The 19883-nt window shown below is 37.9% G+C and overlaps 4 protein-coding genes across 6 annotated transcripts; 2 read left to right on the forward strand and 2 right to left on the reverse strand.

The window, feature by feature from the left end:
• The first annotated feature begins 116 nt into the window (after positions 1-116).
• LOC122301242 (pentatricopeptide repeat-containing protein At2g45350, chloroplastic) lies at positions 117-2328 on the forward strand. Its single transcript, XM_043112451.1, has one exon. The coding sequence runs from the start codon at positions 236-238 to the stop codon at positions 2105-2107; it is 1872 nt and encodes a 623-aa protein (XP_042968385.1). The 5' UTR covers positions 117-235; the 3' UTR covers positions 2108-2328.
• A 139-nt stretch (positions 2329-2467) lies between these two features.
• On the reverse strand, positions 2468-6379 carry LOC122301241 (LRR receptor-like serine/threonine-protein kinase RGI5). Its single transcript, XM_043112450.1, has 4 exons — positions 5612-6379; positions 4758-5018; positions 3781-4644; positions 2468-3330 (listed from the first exon to the last, which is right to left on the reverse strand). Exons 1-4 carry the CDS (start codon positions 6039-6041, stop codon positions 2861-2863), a joined length of 2025 nt encoding a protein of 674 aa, XP_042968384.1. The 5' UTR covers positions 6042-6379; the 3' UTR covers positions 2468-2860.
• A 2326-nt stretch (positions 6380-8705) lies between these two features.
• LOC122301246 (40S ribosomal protein S13-like) lies at positions 8706-11478 on the forward strand. The gene is made up of 5 exons (XM_043112457.1): positions 8706-8863; positions 8951-9023; positions 9823-9961; positions 10060-10246; positions 11253-11478. The coding sequence occupies exons 1-5, from the start codon at positions 8841-8843 to the stop codon at positions 11284-11286; spliced, it is 456 nt and encodes a 151-aa protein (XP_042968391.1). The 5' UTR covers positions 8706-8840; the 3' UTR covers positions 11287-11478.
• A 3066-nt stretch (positions 11479-14544) lies between these two features.
• Positions 14545-17766, reverse strand: LOC122301250 (glyoxylate/hydroxypyruvate reductase HPR3-like). 3 transcript variants are annotated; one of them, XM_043112463.1, is made up of 4 exons: positions 17586-17766; positions 16418-16454; positions 15827-16315; positions 14545-15218 (listed from the first exon to the last, which is right to left on the reverse strand). In XM_043112463.1, the coding sequence occupies exons 3-4, from the start codon at positions 16292-16294 to the stop codon at positions 14691-14693; spliced, it is 996 nt and encodes a 331-aa protein (XP_042968397.1). In that variant the 5' UTR covers positions 16295-16315; positions 16418-16454; positions 17586-17766; the 3' UTR covers positions 14545-14690. The 3 variants fall into 3 exon arrangements, with proteins under 3 accessions (XP_042968397.1, XP_042968396.1, XP_042968394.1); XM_043112462.1 differs by having other exon boundaries at positions 16418-16471; XM_043112460.1 differs by lacking the exon at positions 16418-16454 and having other exon boundaries at positions 17586-17765.
• Positions 17767-19883: the final 2117 nt, after the last annotated feature.

Raw genomic sequence — 19883 nt, forward strand, 5'->3', positions numbered from 1 at the left:
GAAGGGACAGGAATTAAAATAAATAAATAAATTAGGGAAGCAAAACTTTAAAATAAATTGAGAAGAAATAGTTTTTATAAGAAATCTACTGTCAATTTTTAACCGATTCCCATTTATCGCTGTCAATCTTTGAGCGTACCACGTCACGATTGAAGCACGTAAAGCAGAACTACTGGCTAGTCAAGTTTCTTGGATTTTCGACTTCACATCTCAGAGAGTTCACATCCTCAAGTTCATGCTTCTCTGCTTAAACTCGTCTCAGCCATGGAACTCGGCCCTCCCAACTCTCATCCTCCTCCCGAAATGCAAAACTGTAAACGACGTAAAGCAAATCCATGCAAGGCTTATAACAACTGGGCTTATCGAAAACACTTCTCTCACCACCAAAATCATCCTCAATTTCATTTCTTCCCCTCAAGCGCCTGCCGTTGAATTCGCTCGCTACGTCTTCTTTACGCATCACGCTTTTCGAATTCTTCGCGAACACGAGGACCCGTTTCTTTGGAATGCGGTTATTAAGTCGTATTCGCATGGGTTTGAACCAAGACAAGCTTTGGTTTTGTTTTCTTTGATGCTTGAGAATGGGGTTTGTGTGGATAAGTTTACTTTCTCTTTGGTGTTGAAAGCGTGTTCCCGTTTGAGTTTGTTGAAGGAAGGAATGCAGGTACATGGGCTGTTGAAGAAGATGGGAATCGGCTTGAGTTTGTATTTGCAGAATTGTGTAATCGGCTGGTATTTGAGATGCGGCTTTGTTGGATATGCTAGGCAATTATTTGATCGATTGCCAAAGCCAGACTCTGTTTCGTATAATTCGATGATCGACGGGTATGTGAAGTGTGGGATGATTCAATCCGCACGCGATTTGTTTGATTGTATGCCGGTGGAGGAGAAGAATTTGATATCTTGGAATTCAATTACTAGTGGGTATGCGCAATCTAAAGACGGGCTTGATATTGCATGGGATTTGTTTGAAAAAATGCCTGCAAGAGACTTGGTCTCTTGGAACACAATGATTGATGGGTGTGTAAAACATGGGAAGATGGAAGATGCTTATCGTTTGTTTAATCGGATGCCAAAAAGGGATGTGATTAGCTGGGCAAATATGATCGATGGGTACGCAAAAGTGGGAAATGTTGATGTAGCTAGAAGTCTATTTGATCGGATGCCAGAAAGAGATGTTGTTGCCTGTAATGCCATGATGGCTGGCTATGTCCAAAATGGTTATTGCTTGGAAGCTATAAAAATCTTTCATGATATGAAAAGTAGGAGTGCAATGTTACCTGATGATGCCTCATTGTTGATTGTTATTTCTGCAATTGCCCAGTTAGGACACACTGAAAGAGGGGTTTCTATACATCGCCATCTAGAGGCAACTGGGTTCTCTTTGAATGGAAAAGTTGGCGTTGCCCTCATTGATATGTATTCTAAATGCGGCTGCATAGGGAGTGCTATATCAGTCTTTGAGGATGTTGAAGAAAAAAGAATTGATCATTGGAATGCTATGATTGGTGGATTCGCCATTCATGGCTTGGGTGAATTGGCTTTTGATTTGCTCATGGAGATGGAGAAGCTTTGTGTACAACCTGATGATATCACATTCATCGGAGTTTTAAATGCTTGTGGACATGCTGGCTTAGTGAAGGAAGGTCTGATGTGTTTTGAGCTTATGAGAAGATTTCACAAGGTGAAACCAAAACTGCAACACTACGGATGCATGGTGGACATTTTTTGCCGTGCTGGACGTATAGAAGAAGCCAGGACATTTATAGAGGAAATGCCCATTGAGCCAAATGATGTGATTTGGAGGACTTTTCTTAGTGCCTGTAAAAATGAAGAAAATTGGGATATTGGAGAGCCCATAGCTAGCCATCTAATTAGGTTGGATTCTTGTAATCCAAGTTCTTATGTGCTTCTGTCTAATATGTATGCTGGCCGAGGTATGTGGAAGGATGTGAGTAGAGTTAGGATGATGCTAAAAGAAAGAAACCTGAAGAAAATTCCCGGTTGCAGTTCGATTGAACTCGATGGAACTGTCCATGAGTTTTTTGTGCAAGATAAGTCCCACCCTCGAGTTACAGAGATATATTCCATGTTAAATAGTTTGTGAATTCCCTGTTCAGGGTCAACCCATTGTAGAAGTTGAGTTGGATCACCTGTCAGTGGATAACAAGTTAATTGCTGAATGCAACCCGTAAAATGTCACCCCACCTGTAACACTTGGCACAAAACTGCCATGTCCTATCTGTTAGAGTCAACTGTCTATAGACGCTAGTCTTCGCGTCACATTGATTATAAGTATCTACAATTCTACATGAAAGCTTATATGTCGATTCCCTGTTTGATTGGAGGATTTTTTTTTTTTTAATTTTTTTTTGAACTTTTGGGGAAGGGTTAGCTCTTTCCCTGTTGAATATGCCATGGCAAAAAGTTCTATTAGAAAGTAAACAAAATCTTCAAATATTGCAAATAAACAAAGAACGACAATAATATTGATAATAGGGGAGCCAAGAGCTTGAAGATTTGATAGTATATGACCCGGTTATCCAAATAGAAAATCTAGATTCCAAACCCCCCACCCCCCGTACCTTAAAAAAGGATAATAAAGGAAATCCGCCTTTTACATTGCTAGAGTTTAATGCAAATAATTAAAGGCTAAATTCTCCCACTAATATCACTTCATATCCTCCGCCTGCTCTTACACAAACCAAACCCGCAGTAATTCACTAGAACTCCAGTCATTGAGCAATAACTGAGATTTTAGAAGGAAACATTGGTACGTAAGCGTGGGCATCTATAGGCTGTTAGTAACAACCTCATCTTACTCCTTTTTTGTCTTCGAACGACAAAGCAAAAGAGATAATCAAGAACCAATAGGGCCATTTAGTTCTTGCATCACACTTTCCATGGATGGCCGTTGGTTGGCATTCTCATGGGTGCAAAGCAGAGCTATTCTCCCAAGTTTCGCTGCTTCTGATTCCAAGAACTTGCCTTCAAGGTTTATGTCAACAAAATCGTCAAATCTGCACGATTCTACCCCCTGGCGATTCAACTGGGTGATTATACGCTTTCCAGCAATGATTTGAAATATAATCATACCGAATGCAAACACATTGCTCTTTTCAGTGAAGTGGCCCGTGGTTATGTATTCTGGAGCCAGGTATCCCATGGCCGCACTGGCTTTGAGCGTGGAGAAGACAATGTCATCTGCAAGGAGTTTGTGCAGGCCCGAGTCTGAGAGCAAAGGATTATACCACCCATCAATGAGCACTTTCTCAGCTGATATATTCTGGTGAACTATAGCAGGTTTGTTTCCATGCAAATATCTAATACCTGGCCAAGAAAGGACATCAACTTTGAGCATGCACATTGTAGAACAAGGTGATGAATGCACTCCTCACAAGAAATACAGCAAATAATTCTCGAGGTTATAGTTGTTTGAGAAGCAAAACCACCTAGGTTTTATTAAGAATTTATAACCACTACGATGTTTGATCTGTGACCATGCTATTCCTCTGCCATGTGTGCGTGTCTGGTATAAATCTGAAACAAGCTGATGAATGTGCCAATTCTAAGGAGACCATTTCTAAAACTTCTAACTTTTTTCCTCGTTAGATGTTATTTTTCAAACAGTGCAAATATTGTGAAAGTTAAAAACCACCCACCCCACAACCCAACCCCACCCACCCCCCCCGGGGCTTTTCCTCCCCAAATTTTATCAGCCAATCAGAGACGCACACAACAAATAACTTCATCAAGCAAGAAGACAGATGATAGAATGACCTTTGGCAATGCCATTAATGATAGATACTCTGGCGGTCCATTCAAGAACCTTCCCACTGCCACCCTTGACATCAAGATACTCTGACAGGCATCCATTTGGGACAAAATCATAGATAAGAAAACACTTCCCCCTGCCTTTGGAACAGCAGAAGCCTCTCAACCCAACAAGATTTTCATGTTTCAATGAAGTCAATATCTTCAACCCCTTCAAGAACTCAGCTTCATCGGACTTACAGCTTGTCTTGGAAATGCACTTTATTGCAATAACAGACCCATCTCCTAGTATCCCCTTATACATAGCAGAGAAATTGCTCTTCCCCAACAAATTAACCTTTGAGAAGCATTGTGTTGCACGTTCCACGTCCTCTAAATTGAACATAAAGCTTTCAAGAACTTCCTTAGAGAACCCACTTCGACCTTTATCCATTGGGTCCCATCCGTTAGAATACTCGAGACTAATGAGAGGTGACGTGCTCTTCCTATAAATTTCCTCCACCTGGTCAGTTCTAAGCCGACTATCTGAAGTGTCAATGGCACTTCCAATTTCCTGTTTTTGCTGACGGTACCAGGAAAATGTGAATATTCCGCTGACAGCCAAAGCAATGATGATAACTCCAATGACCCCCAAAACTACACCAACTTGATGGGGTTTTGATGGTTGTGGACACTGATTTTTGCTGCATTCAGACTTTAAGGGCACTGATTCAGGGACAGTTTTCGTAGAAGGATTGCCAGGTTCAATTGGTTCTGGTCTGTTTGGGTTTAAACCATCTGTAGCTTTGCAAATACTTAAGTTAGAAAACCCAATACCGCATAATCCTGGATTGTTCTTGTACTGGAATCCACCATGCAGTCTCTTCAAAGCTGAGTTTTCATCCACAAGGCCATCAAATTAAAATTAAGAATTTCACCTTGATTTTCGAAAATACATAAATACAGAAAGCACAAGAGCATGTCAGAGAGCAGGATCGTGCTACCTGAAGGGACGATGCCCAAGAGAGAGTTATTTCGTATGTCAAGAACTTCTAGAATGGGAGCATTAACTAAGGTTACTGGAATAGGGCCAAAAAACCTGTTGAAGCTTAAATCCAACCTCGTTAACATCGGCAAATTCCCCAAACTTGCAGGAATTGCACCGGTCAAATGATTATATTGCAAAGCTAGAACACTGAGCCTCCACATATTTCCCACTTGTGTTGGTATGCCCCCAGTCAACCGGTTGCAGCACAGCTGCAAAACTGCAAACAGGGGAAAATTGAACTTGTCGGTTATAGTTAATTGTTAAGCTTTGGGTAACCCTGAAATCTGAAGATGCTGTTCAAACTAGAGGAGCTAAGTTATTGATTTTTAACATAAATGAGTTCATCCTGTTCTGCACATGACTAGGAGACAATTTCTGTTCAGAAACAAGAGTTTAGGCAATGGGCAGCCTAAGTTCAAACACAAATGAATACACTAGGCATTAAGCGTGCGCTGAACAAGATTGAAAACCTTTTTCACTGCGCCCAGTTTCTAGCTCAATAACTAGTCCCGAGAATTGAGATCATAAATGATCAAGGACACGCAAATGCCACACCAGTTTAAACCCAAAGCAGCGAATAAAACAAGATAATACAAATTGGAAAACAAGATAAAAGACATCGGAAATATTGAAGCTTTCAATGCACACAGCTAAACCTCTAGATTCCAGTGTTTAAGAAGACCCAAATATGATATGCTGAGGAAAAAAACTGAGGGTCAAAAGATTTAACGATGGAAAGATGCAATCTTCTCCATTTTTCGTTACTTGCCACTAACAGATGTTTTATCCCGTAGTGGACATTAAACTAACCTTGAAGATTATACATCTTGCCAATCTCGGCAGGAATCTCCCCGGAGAGATTATTGACATTGAGATACAAATCACTGAGCTGGGTCAACCGGGCAATGTCCTTCGGTATTTTCCCAGTAAGAGCATTGAAGTGCAAGTACAAGCCAGTCAAGCTTTTGAGCTCAGCCAAGGCTGCAGGTACTGTACCAGAGAGGGCCTTCCCTTGCAAAGAGATATTGGCCACGCGGCCTTGCTTGTCGCAGGCCACGCCATCGAAAGATCCACTGCATGGGTCAGTATTTGGGATCCATGAAGTCAATAACTCGTTTTGAGGGTCCAGAGAGGCCTTGATGGCCATGAGAGTGGGAAGCTCGGTGAGTGAGGGAATGGTCGGAGAGGGGAAGAGGAAGAGGAAGAGCAGAGGGAAGAGGAGGCTGAACGAAGGAATCATGTTTGAAGAAAAGTGGGAAGGAACTAAAAGCTTGAGAATTTTGTGTAGGCTTGTAGGAAAGGTTGGAAGTTTTTATGTGGAAGAGTGAAGACGACTTGAAATATTGTGAGAAAGTCCCAAGAGTTCTCTATTCTTAACCCTTTTTTTGGTTGGGTTCTAAGGTTTGGAAGTCATGAGCGGTATGCGAGAGAGGACTCCAACCTCAGAATAGAACAGACATACTTGGCTTGAACTTTGTAGGAAACTGGAAGAAGATCGGAGGGAAAAGTATGACGGTGCCTTTTTCGAACTTTTCTTCCTCGTATTTCATGAACTAGCATGCGTGGGACCGTGAGGAAGTAGTGTATGGGATTTGAAGTGAAATGAACGTGCGGTAAAGTGAAACCGTAACTGATGTTTGGGACCAAAACATATATTTTCCCATTCACAGATCAGAATTTTGAGAATGTGACGGGTAATATTGATTTTTTAAATGGTAACGATAGACAAATAATTTTGTCACAACTTTTTATATATTACGCTTTAACATGATAGTATTTTTATAAAAAAAAATAGTTTAATCACAAAGTAATTATATAAAAGTAAATTAGCAAAGTAAAATGACTTTATGTGATTTGTCAAATTATAAAATTATTTTTATAATAAAATATATCTACTGAATCACAAGAACCTATGTCAGTTTATGAATTTATTTTGTATAATATTTTTTATTTAAAATATGAAATCAAAGTAGCCTAGCATGAGCATAATAAAATAATTAAATTTAAGGTAGCTTAAATTACAAATAAGCATGATAATGACTGGCCAGATAACTTGAATGATAAGCAGAGAGAAAATTTTGGGTGAAATCAAAAGAGCAGAGAGAGATTGCTATTAATTTTCAAAGCCAGAATGATGCAATCCTCATAAAAGACGTTCATGATGGTGCTTTCCATAACCAACTTTAATGGGGGAAAAAGGTCAAGTGACACATAATACCAGAACAGCCACACTGGCAATGTTTGTTGAAAATAAAATTCAATGTTTTTTTTTTGGTCAGTGGACTGCATTATGTTTGCCCCTGCCATTCATTTCCGAGCAGAGGAGAGGGAAACACAATTCCGGCATCTTAATTTAATAAGCAAGTAGTCAGCCTCAAGCCACATCATGGAAGCATTCTCGCCTACCTTCTTTCCTCCCTAATTATCACTAGAATTGCCAATCTTTTAGTGAATCTTTTATCACCATTTCTAAATCTACATCCTGAACTATCTAAATCAACAATTTACACTCTTGACCATTAAGCTTCTGCCACTCGTCTTATATTATTAATCGATATTAATGGTCAAATATTCAATGAGGTCTACGTGTCTTATTGTAAGAGAACTTATATATGTTCATATTTAAAAGAAGAAGAAGAAGACACTGTAGGATAGAAACTATGGTGGCGTATGTTGTATACAAAATCATAGTCTACATGTTTAAAATATTCTCACAGTATCCTAATAACTACAAGAAATCTGACGGGTCAACCTCCATTTTCCATCATTTCAGAGACTTGGGCATAACTACATTTTTTTTTTTGGGCGCGGCGGGGGGGGTGTTGTTGTTATCATTTAACCTTTTGTCCGAAGGAACTCAGCTATCTTCTCACATCCTTGCTGGATGGATTGCTCATTTGCCATTGAAAATGGTCGAATCTCAATCTTCTTGGCTTTTTGGGCATATTACAGCTTTCCTTTTGTTCCTCTTAAAGTTGGTTGTCTTGAAGATGTTTTCTTTATTCTCTTCCACAAACAAACCACAGGAGTGAGACAAATTGCTAACTGACTTTTGTTTGCAACTACCTAGGTTGAAGCTAATAATTCTTAGACAAGACCCAATCTTTCACTTCACTTTCCTCACCCCCCCTACTTTTATGAGTTGGCCTCCCCCATTCATTCTCCCTTCCCATAATTGTTAGACAAGACCCATCTTTCACCATTGTGTTTACTATTTCTGCATGAATCAACAGAGAAAACCTCATGACCCCTTGGTGGAGGGTTGTCAAGGAGCTGTGACACCTTCCAAATCTATCAATACAGATTCTCTTGAATATTCACATGATCTCTTTAGCAGGAAGGATCCAGTGTAGTTGCCATCACAAGAAAAAACTCTGGAAGATAGATGATGGAATGAATTCGCCAATCATTCATCACATCATCTAAGATGCGCGGATTTTGAACTATATTATTATAAGGGAATCTTTTTTTATGCACCCTGCTCAATTTTTGTTAGTTGTTTATGTGATTCCTAGGAGAGTTGCATTTGCATTATTAGGGTTTAAAGATACAACTCAAAAATTTCGAGAATAGTTAAAAATATTGAAAAATGGGAAATGATATTTCCAATCATAGAATATTGTAGAAGTGTCGCATAATCTCTTTGAAAAAAGTGAGTTAATACAAGATTTATATGAAAAAAAAATTTAAATTTTTAAAGTAATTGTGCGATAATTCCGTAATCTACGACTGTAATTTTATTCTTGAGAAAAAAGTTACGAATTTGAGATTTTAAATGCCTAAAGTTCGGGTGTTTGGGCCAAGGAGTGGATTGGTGTTGACCAAGACTGGACCATACATCGAAAACTCACTGGGCCAACTGCCAAGAAGCAGCCCGACAAAACAGGCCTGGACAAGAATCACAACATAACCCGGGAACTCCATTGCAATTGCCAAAAAATAAAAACCCTAGCCTCTTCTCCCCCTAATATTTCTCTTTGAGCACAACAAAGGGAGAGAGGCACAGCTAGAGCGCCAGAGACACTCATTCGTCGTCACCATGGGTCGCATGCACAGTCGAGGGTTCGTTCTTTTTTGGAAAACGCCTTTTTAAACTATTGATTTGCTTGATTTTTTTTTGTTTGAATTTCCTCTTTTTTTTTTTCCCAGTAAGGGTATTTCTGCTTCTGCTCTCCCTTACAAGAGGACACCACCAAGCTGGCTGAAGATCTCTTATCAAGATGTGAGAACTCCATCCCTTTGATTTATTTGTGACTGACTTACGGTGTGCTTGGTGGCTGAGAATATGAGCGAGTAGAAATAGTTGCACCAGGCTTTATTTTGTTCTGCTCTCTGAATATATATTTACGGGAACTGAATTTCTATCGATATGAAAATAGTGGAAGTTTGTTTTTTCGACAAGAAAATGCATTGAAGTATTCACAACTTTTGATGGAAGTGTTTTTCTTGTTAGGACTTGAAACTCTAGGGTCTGTACTTGTTCTCCAAAATATTTTGAATAGGAATTTAGCTTATTTCATTACATTATATTTCAAATTAGCTTCATCAAAGTGAACCTATCGTTGCATTGAGATTAAATAAGTACATACCATCTTCGTAATATGTGATGTATGACTAGATGTCGAGCTTTAGTTGCATTTGTTCTGAAATTTTGTCAGCGTTTGTTCATCATGGTTATATCATGCCTTTTATGAGGAACAGGTAGCAACTCTTATTTTAAAAGAATGACTCGCAGAGTAATTTTTTATGTTAGTAGTGATTCGAATAAAATTCTTTTCCTGTTCTAGGAAACAATTTTTTAATGCGACACAAGGAGAGAATTGTCAGAAAGACTCTTAACGGAGTTCAAAAGGCATGGGGATGCATTTTGAAATGCTTGATAATGTCTTAACATTTGATGATGGAATGTCCTAGGTTTGTTAGTAATTTGTGAGGGAAAGTGACGTCTCCCATGTTTGGTGTAACAAATCTCAAATTCTTGCTTGTATGTTATAGCTCTCAGTTTCGGTCTGATCTTTCAGGTCGAGGAGAACATCTGCAAATTTGCCAAGAAGGGTCTGACACCATCTCAAATTGGTGTTATTCTTAGGGATTCGCACGGGATTGCTCAGGTGAAGACTGTTACTGGAAGCAAGATTTTGCGTATACTGAAGGCCCATGGTTTGTATTTTTGTCATTGCCATCCTGCTGTGTGCTCTATTTCTAGATCTAAAGGGAAATGTTTAGTGCATTTATATTACATTTTTTTCATATCTTAGGACTTGCTCCTGAAATTCCGGAGGATCTGTACCACCTCATAAAGAAAGCAGTCTCTATCCGCAAGCATTTGGAAAGGAATAGGAAGGACAAAGATTCCAAGTTTAGGTTAATTTTGGTTGAGAGCAGGATCCATCGCCTAGCTCGCTACTACAAAAAGACAAAGAAGCTGCCACCTGTATGGAAATAGTAAGTTTACGTACATGCTATCCATCGCAGGTCCTATAGTTCCCTTGTTGTTTGTAGGTGGATATGATCGTTTATCTTTCATTTCAACTCATTTTACCATTGCATTAGAGAATCTAATCTTCAGGTTCTCAAATAGAAATGCATAGAGGCTGTAGAATTGTAAAGAATTGACTGGGTAGCAGTATTATCAACGGCAGCTATATATTCACTTTAACATTGTATCAGAGAAGCAGCAAGTTTTGAAATATAAATGCATAAAGGTTGTAGAGATGTAAAGGACAGATCACCCCTAGGGTTGGCTTAAGTGGTAAAGACCTTGGTCTTGTTGGTATGCTCTGTCCAAATCTAAGGTTCTAATCCTTGGTTGCAAACAGTTTATTGGGGCAAGTCCCATTGTTGAAAAACTGCTGATTTACTTTATCCATGTGGATAGGGACATGTTAAATGGTTCCAGGGCTTAACCAGGTTTGACTTGTGCATTTGCACGGTCTCTAGGATTCCTCGAAAAAAAAAAAGGATTGATCATGTGGACTTCTTATTAATGGCATTATGGCCAGCAATATGTTTGTCTTGGTTTTGTGTTCTGTTGTACTTGTCCTATTACCAAGAAAAACTTCTATTTTTCATTGGTAAGCAATTCACGCATGCCATTTGGCTCAAAGGCTACTGGTTATAGATGTTTAATTGATTATTTGTGGATTAATGCTTCTGCATTCGCAGATCGCTTTTTGGAATGCATTTTAAGCGTCCAATTACTGCATGTGGAAATTGCTGAATTAATGGTGTCAAGAATGAATTTGTGTACATGTTAAAGATTACATGGTGTTTCAATTCTCTTGGAATTCCAAGTCAAAATTCATCGTGATTAAAATGCTTGATGATTCTCCACTGATGATTCCGTTGTTTCTTACTAGATCATTACTCCTATCTTTTTTCCAACTGGATGTTGTGTTTTTGTTTTGTGCTTCGCTTTGCAACAGTACTTATTTATTGGTTATTTTGGCAGTGAATCTACCACAGCCAGCACTCTTGTGGCCTAGGACAAATTTGGTTGGAAAAGTTTTGGATGCTCCTATGGATGTGTTCAGTTTGCAATGTTTTTTGTCAGATTTCGATTCAAGGAACTTTTTCAGGATAAATGTTATGGTGGAACAATTTGGCAGTTGAGTGCATTTGATTAATGTCTTGTTCTCCCTTCTTGTTTCTTGTAAGAGGTTAGTATTTTGGATGCACCCATCTCTCATTGTTTTTTTTTGAAAGAAGTTCGAGATGAAATTCAAAAAAAAAAAAAAAAAAAAAAAAAAACAGTGGTTAACCACAAGATTAAGCTTAAAATAAAAATAATACAACTAATCTTGAAAAAGAAAAAGGAAAACATAAATGAAAAGGGTTAATAAAAAATAAAAAATAAAAGGAACTGCGGCAAATAGAGATTATATAAAATTATAAAAATAAGTTTACAAATTGACGTAATGTGTTAAATTTATTTTATACTAAGGTGCCGTTGGATGACTTCCACTTTATATTGAGTTTGGAATTCTTGCGGAAGATAAGAGTTTACGTTTCACCTCTTTAGTTGGCTTTGAAAGACCAACGCATAGTTGCTCTCTTTGGCCAGGTGAGGATGAAACTCTTTCCTTACAACCCAGCGGGAATGGAATGCAATGAAGCTGATAAAACAAGATTTGAATATGCAGATGCATATGGTTTTTTTTCCTCACATCGAAGGTTTCATTCCATTGCCCGCCAGTCCCCAGATCGTAATGAGGAGGTTGGCTACCCTGGATTCTTTGTAGAATGCCTATGTGGAGAGACCGCACCCAAACCAGACCATCAAGATTAAGACTTTGGCCGTCACCGAGCGCACAGTTGAATTAGGAGTAGGGCACAGTAGAACTAGGAATAGCAGTAGGACAGAGATTTCTTCGTCGGGAGAGCTGGCACTAACTAATAAAGAAAGGATGGTAGGGTTGGAAAGTAATTTTATAATATGACGTATTACTTGGTCAAGTTAGTTTATAAATTTATTTTATCAGTTGTAAATTTATTTTTATCTAATTGTCTAAAATATTTCTTAAAAAAAAAATCAAGCTCTCAGCCATCCAGCCACATAGTCATGGGCCGGGCCTCTCTTCGACCGGATTTCCAAAACAAGCAGAAATTTTGTTTGATGGTCGCCTTGACACCGTCGTCAAGGGCTACTCGTGATCATGTATTTCAACTATTTCATGGTATTCATCCTGTTTAAACAATTAATGATCATAGTTCTTAATCCGATATTGTATTTAAACAATTGGACCGACATTGTTGAAATCACCGAACATTTACTGCGTATTTGTTTGCTATTATGTATTTGTTGGGATTAAATGTAAAATCAGTACACAATTTACGATATTCCTGTTTTTATAAATTGAGACTGTATTTTCTTTTAATTTTTACAACATTAATATCTAAAAAAAATAAAATAAAAACTCGCAATTAGATAATTTATTCAATCGTTCATTAAAAAATCAACCAGAATATTGCCACGTGATTAATTAGTATTCTGCCTAATAGTTTTGTTTTTGATTGGCTGACGCGTAGCCTTTGTATGCCATGCAAGCAATTCAACTACTATGCCACACGAAAATCCTCTCATATTAGATTAGAAATTGACGGAATTAAAGACTGGCCAAGAAACCACGTTTATGTGGAGCATCATGGGGCATGCAGAAGGGTACGTACTTATTTAAGCTACTTGAATATCACTTAAAGTTAACAATTTGATCAGTACCATAAGTCTTTCAAGATAAATTTCTATTGATCATGCGTACGTGAAATTCTGATTGATTTTTTAACACTTAATTATTTGATTTTTTCAGCTCTTAATGCGAGCAATATTTGATATATACAATGATTTTCATTATAAGATGATTGATTGTGTACGTTCATCGTTCATGTGTGTTTTAGGTCCCAATATTAGAAATAGAGATTGACTGTGGCTGTGCCGGCGACAAGGAGACTACTGAGTAAATTAATAAAAGAAAAAAAAGGATAGCTTATTTCGACGGAAAAAACAAATTAGAACCCTGTCATGGTGATTTAGGTGATGATGACAGCGACAGGCAAGACTCATCATGAGAGTGGATTATTATTAATGTTATTATTTATATCCCAATTTGTATATGAGTACTAAAGTTTTGGGCAAAGACTTGAGTCGATGTAACATATTTTTATCATAGTGATTTGATCAGAATTTGTCCCATAGTTTTTCTCTCTACACTGGAGGGTTTTTCACGTAAATTTTGGTGTGTTCTTGTGTGTGTTGCTTTCTTCTCTTCTCTAACAATGGGGTGGGCAATGCAGGCCCATAACTTGGCCTACTTGTCAAATCTGCTCAACCGATGACCAACCATCGTAATTTTCCATTGTCGCCTTAAAATAGTAGAAAATTTGTTTAAAAATACAATATTGGATGGGAATTGGATACAAGTTGGATAAAAATCCACCTCTTCTTACTACACAGCCTCATTGAAATCAAGAAACCTTTAATTTTGGAGTTTTGAGGTTCGAGACAGCTCCAAGCTCACCCACCGCTCAACACAGCCACAGGAACCATACCTTACCCATGAATTAAAGAACTTACCTCTTCACCTTCATGAGAAGATGGTAGCCCAAGTTCACTGTACGTCTATCTTTTGTAGCATTTTCCGGTAGCAAGGAAGATTTTGTAATAGCAATTTTGTAACAAACGCAACCATGAGACATCTCCTTTGACTACATAAACACATTAAAATCCTATTTCGTAATAGCATTTTCCTGCGGACTTCCATAACTTGTATTCATTTCTTTTAAATATTGGAGGCAAAAAAGCAGCTTCCACCAGCAAAGCCAGAAATTTAAGGCCGCAGCAAATAAGGCTGGGGAAGGAATTAGGCAGGTGATAAGATGATATAACAGAGGACAAAGTGGCAGATATGAGGAGCAAAAGCAAAAATCACTCTATAGCGAGAGATAATTGCCAAATCAAGTTAATTCTTTCCATTCCCACTCTACAGGTCTACCAAATGAATTTTTATACAGTGGTGGGGGTCTCGAATCTAGTTCTCCCATTGGGAGAACAGGCGTTATGTCATCTGATCCAAACGACGTTGACTGTGTGACAACTCGTTTTAATAAAATATTATATGACCAAAAAATTAAAGATTAACTTGCCGACATTGAGTGAACTCCTTTGGAGGATGATTTGTAAGTATATACCTGTACTTCCTCCTCGTCAAAAACATGCTCCATTTAAAACATAATTATATAAAGAACGGTAAATTATAATTGTATCTCTATTATTACTCACATTGCTGATCAATAGGATCTGCAATGAAAAATATATGATCATTTTGTAAGTAACATTTCATTACATCACACACCAATATGGAGAATCACTTGCAGAGAGAATAGGACGATAAGTTCAATTATTCAAAACGATAGGAGATGGTAAGGGTTTGTTTGAGAAGAAAGCTTCAAAATTCGCTTTCACAAGTTCACACATTGCCATCAAAGTCTCTGCAGTGTGAACAGCCCTATGTGGTGATAACACAACCTTATCCAAAGTGAAAAGCTCTCCAGGAACATTAGGCTCATTTTCGAACACATCCAAACCAGCTCCTCCTAGCTCACCCTGCACCAAGCACTGCACCAGTTCCTCCTCCTTGATTATCGGCCCACGTCCTACATTAATGACGACGCCTTCCTTTCCCAATGCTAACATGACATCCTTATTGATCATGTGGTGTGTCTGTTGGGTTAGACCACAACAGACAATTAGCACATCGCAATCTTTGGCAAGTTGAACAACACTGGGATAAAAAGGGTATGAAACGTATGGCTTCTTGTTCCTTGAGCTGTATGAGATTCTGCAGCCAAAGGCATGGAGCCTTTTTGCCACTTCTTGGCCAATGCTTCCTAAACCAACTATGCCAACTCGCTTGCCTCCCAACTGGAATTATGAATCACAAACAAACGTCAATCAGAATTCGGAAAAAGAAACATTGTAACCAGTTGCAGCCATGGCGATTGCTGACAACAATCTGCTTTTTAACATTACCCAGTAGTAATGGTGACAAATGATTTCAGGTTAAAATGAAACATAATAGCAAACACAAACATATATTTGATCCTTGTCCTCGGAACCATCTTCTCGATTCACCATTTACATTAATTGCATGATGTTATTGTAGTTAATTATTTTACCAAACATGAAATCTAATCACTCCCTCCGGCACAAAGCATCTTATAGTTATTAATTTACGATTAAAATCAAGTGCAGGTCATGTGGTATGCTACGGATTTGTCGTTTCATCTGTCTCTAAGCAATGGAATCAGGTCCCTAATCCCCACAGATAATTTAACTACTTTATTGTGGCTACACTGATATGCTTAAATTCGCTGAAATATCACCAACAAGGTTCAATCCACAAGTAATTAAGATAAACTACTGACAATCTCTCGAAGTTTTAGCTCCGAGAGTACTACTTTCCCTCTAAACAAACAAAGGAGAATTATCAAGACATGTGAAGATGATGATGAAATCATGGAGACGATTACCTTAGAGCCAAGAGGAAAGTCTCCTTTAGTAGGCCAAAGCCCTTTCCTCACAAACGAGTCAGCAGAAGACATCTTCCTGAACACATCAATCAATAGTCCAACAGCCATATCAGCAACATCTGCTGAGTACGTATCATTGGCATTGGCTATGGAAATTCCACGCCTCCGGCACTCTGGCAAGTTGATGTGATCAAGGCCAGCGCTGGTGGTAACCACAAGCTGCAGGGAGGGGAGCAGCTGGAGGATGTCGGTGGTGAGCAGGTAGCGTCCGGGGGAGAGGAGGGCTTGAACCGACTGTGCATGGATGGTCAAGAATTGGTCTAGCGGAAGTTGTGACTCCCATGCTTTCAACAATCTGAAGTTTTTCAAGAACTGGTCCCCATAGAAAATCATGATTGGTGGTGGTTCAAGGACTAGGATTTGTGGGAGCTCTTCATAGTTTACTTGACAATTATCATGAGCTTCCATTGATGTTCCTTGGGTTTACAACTGAAATCCAAAGGAAGATGATCAAGTCCAAGAGATTTCTGGGAGGAGAAAATCACGATCTTCACATTTGTTTGAGAGTTTAATATCAGATCTATGGGCTACCTTTTCTCGAGCCAAGAGTTAAGTCCCACTCATTCGTCTCGATGAAAAATCAATATGGACAAACAAAATTTGACAATGTTAGGCTTACCAACAAAATTTACCTCTCCATTGTATTGATAGTGCAAAATGCACTTTTTTTAGATGAAGATTTTCAGTACATACATCCTAGGGTTTGGTTTGGGAAGTGAGATAAGATGAAAATTTTATAAATAATAATATGATAGTTTGTGAATAGTAGTGAGATAGTTTAAGTTAAGTATTTTTTGAGTTTTGAAATATGAGAGAAAAATTTGTATAAAAAAATTATAAAGTTATAATAATATTAGAATATAGTTTTAATATTATTTTTATTTGAGGATTTGAAAAGGTTGAATAGTTTTTTATTTTTTGTTTGAAAGTTTGGAAAAGTTGAATGATTAGATTGAAAAAATTATAATGATTAGCTTTAAAATGTTTATATTTAAATTATATTTGGAAATGAGATTGAATGAGATGATACGAGATTTTTGGGATGAGATCTATTTCCAAATAATTCTTTTTTGTATGTCATATGAAATAATTAAGAATCCTAGCTAGCTGTACTTCAACTAGGCCCTAGAAAAAAATATCTATTTTGACTCAGTCTTTTTATTAATATATATATATATATATATATAAGGATGTTAATTGGAATTACACTGAAATAGTACATGCATATGTAGAAATCAGAAATTATTATATGCATGTATTAATATAAAGAATGAAAATGATATTGGATTTACAGTAATTATATTTCTGAATTACTTAATTCATACAGTTTTGCAAAGTGGAATTGTACTATGCCATGTCACTAGCACGGTACGTGTGTTTGGCATTATTGTTGAAGTGGTATATATAAAACCAAAAAAATAAACAAATATAAGTAGTATGTCAACACTTCAAAATTAAATTTAGTAAAATACAACTTCTAGAAAAGAAAAGAAAAGATCAAGCTAGCAAACGGGAGGAGGTTCTGGTTACTGTATATTGCCTTAATTAGATGTAAGAAACCGTCCAAATCAAGGATTCGTAAAAATTGCATGAAATACAATCACTTTAACGTAAAAGATTAACGATAATTACAATACTGATGATCTAAGGAAGCCGCGACGACCAACGACCGAGGTTATTAAACATTATAAATACGTACCGTGTATGGCCACAGAAACCTCATACCATCATTATTCCTCAGTCTCACAAGCAAACCAATCACTTTCGTCTCGCAAAAACCCAAACTTCCAGAGCTCGATCCTTGAACACCACCCAACTCCGCAGATCCAAGAAGGAAGAGAGAGAAGAAGCCAAATGCTGGGGAAATTGGGGTTCGGGAAGGACTTTAGTAAGGATAGGAAACGACGTAGTCTTAATATTATTGTTAAACGCATAGCTTAATAGTGAAACGATGTAGTTTAATTCAGTTGTAATAGTCAGTAGTCATGGGGGTAAATTGTAGTTTCACATTGGTCTGTTAAATCCCACGCCAGGGGTGGGGTTTTGTTACCATTCTGGAACCCTGTAACAAACAGTTATATTCTAGGAGGAATTGGGTGGCCTCTTACTCACCCATGCGTATGAACCTTGCATGTTTACAGTCCATCTTTCCCACATTCATCCTTATCAATAACTAGCATATTACATTCCACTGCATTCTAAGTTACAGTAACCCACAAGAATCCTAACAGAGAATCATTGAACATGCATTTTGAAACTGAGAATTCACCAAATTATCAATATGATCACAGAGATTTTCCACATATAAATTTGATAAAAGTCCAGCTTTGACCTTGGCTAAGGCTTCTTGAATATAATATATATATATATATATATATATTTGTTCGTGCGCACCCGAGCAAGCTATGGGCGCCATAGTACATACTGATGAAGAGTTATTAGTTTATTAAAATCCTTAATATGTTTGGAGTCTTTGGACTTCTCCCAGTGGATTACTGATATGTTCGATCAATAACGTTAAATTGCAATATCTATATGTTTTTGACAGCATGGATATGAATTGTGCACTTCCGTGTCCTCCACTCCATGAAGAGGCTCTCTTCGCCCCGACAGGGATCGATATCCTCAAGTTTTTTGACGATATCGATGATGATGGAAATAAAATGGACAAACCCAAGCCACGTAGGACCGGTAAGCAAATGCTGAGGGTCGTGGAAGTTTTGAAGCCCAACTGGGAGTTATTCGCACTTCCAAGACCTCCTTCTCGTCTACTTTTAGAGAATGGACAAATTAATATTATTATTTATATCCCAATTTGTATATGAGTACTCAAGTTTTCGGCAAAGACTTGAGTTAATGTAACATATTTTTATCATAATGGATTTGATCGGAATTTGCCCCGTGGTTTTTCTCTCTACAGTAGAGGGTTTTTCATGTAAATTTTGTTGTGTTCTTGTATGTTGCTTTCTTCTCTTTTTGTGCACGTCGATCAATTGAAGTTGCATGAAACTTCAATTTCTCTAACAATGGGCTGGGCAATGCAGGCCCACGACTTGACCCACTTGTCAAATCCACTCAACCCATATGGATAACCAACCGCCGTAATTTTCCACCTCTTCTTACTACACAGCCTCTCATTGCAATCAAGAAACCTTTAATTTTGGAGTTTTGAGGTTCGAGACAGCTCCAGCCTCACCCACCGCTCAACACAGCCACAGGAACCATACCTTTATCCTTGAATTAAAGAACTTACATATTCACCTTCATGAGAAGATGGTAGCCCAAGTTCACTATACGTCTATCTTTTGTAGCATTTTCCGGTAGCAAGGAAGATTTTGTAATAGCAATTTTGTAACAAACGCAACCATGAGACATCTCCTTTGACTACAGCAACACATTAAAATCCTATTTTGTAATAGCATTTTCCTGCGGACTTCCATAACTTGTACTCATTTATTTTAAATATTGGAGGCAAAACAGCAGCTTCCACCAGAAAAGCCAGAAATTTAAGGCCGTAGCAAATAAGGCTGGGGAAGGAATTAGGCAGGTGATAAGACGATATAACCGAGGATAAAGTGGCAAATATGAGGAGCAAAAGCAAAAATCACTCTGTAGCGAGAGATAATAGCCAAATCAACTTAACTCTTTCCATTCCCATTTCCCACGCTACAGGTCTACCAAGTAGATGTGGTTTTGCTAGAGAGACTTGCTTAATCGAGGATGAGGAAGACAGCCTTGATCTGTTTTGGTTAGTACATGTCATTTTGGAGGAAGTGATGCAAGTTAGTTATATGCAGTCCAGCATGTCCTTTTGAAGAATGGAATGAAAAAGAGAGAGGCATATGTTTAATTGTTATCGACCAAGAAAATATGAAACCTCAAGATTTCTATTGATAAGGCATACCCAAATATTTAATCCACATCCGAACTAACAAAATACATGCCTTTCCTATATTCTCAAACCTGAATTTACCTTCAAATCAATCGAGTTTTCTTT

This window comes from Carya illinoinensis, chromosome 2 (genome assembly GCF_018687715.1).
Source record: "Carya illinoinensis cultivar Pawnee chromosome 2, C.illinoinensisPawnee_v1, whole genome shotgun sequence".
Classification (NCBI taxonomy): Eukaryota; Viridiplantae; Streptophyta; class Magnoliopsida; order Fagales; family Juglandaceae; genus Carya; species Carya illinoinensis.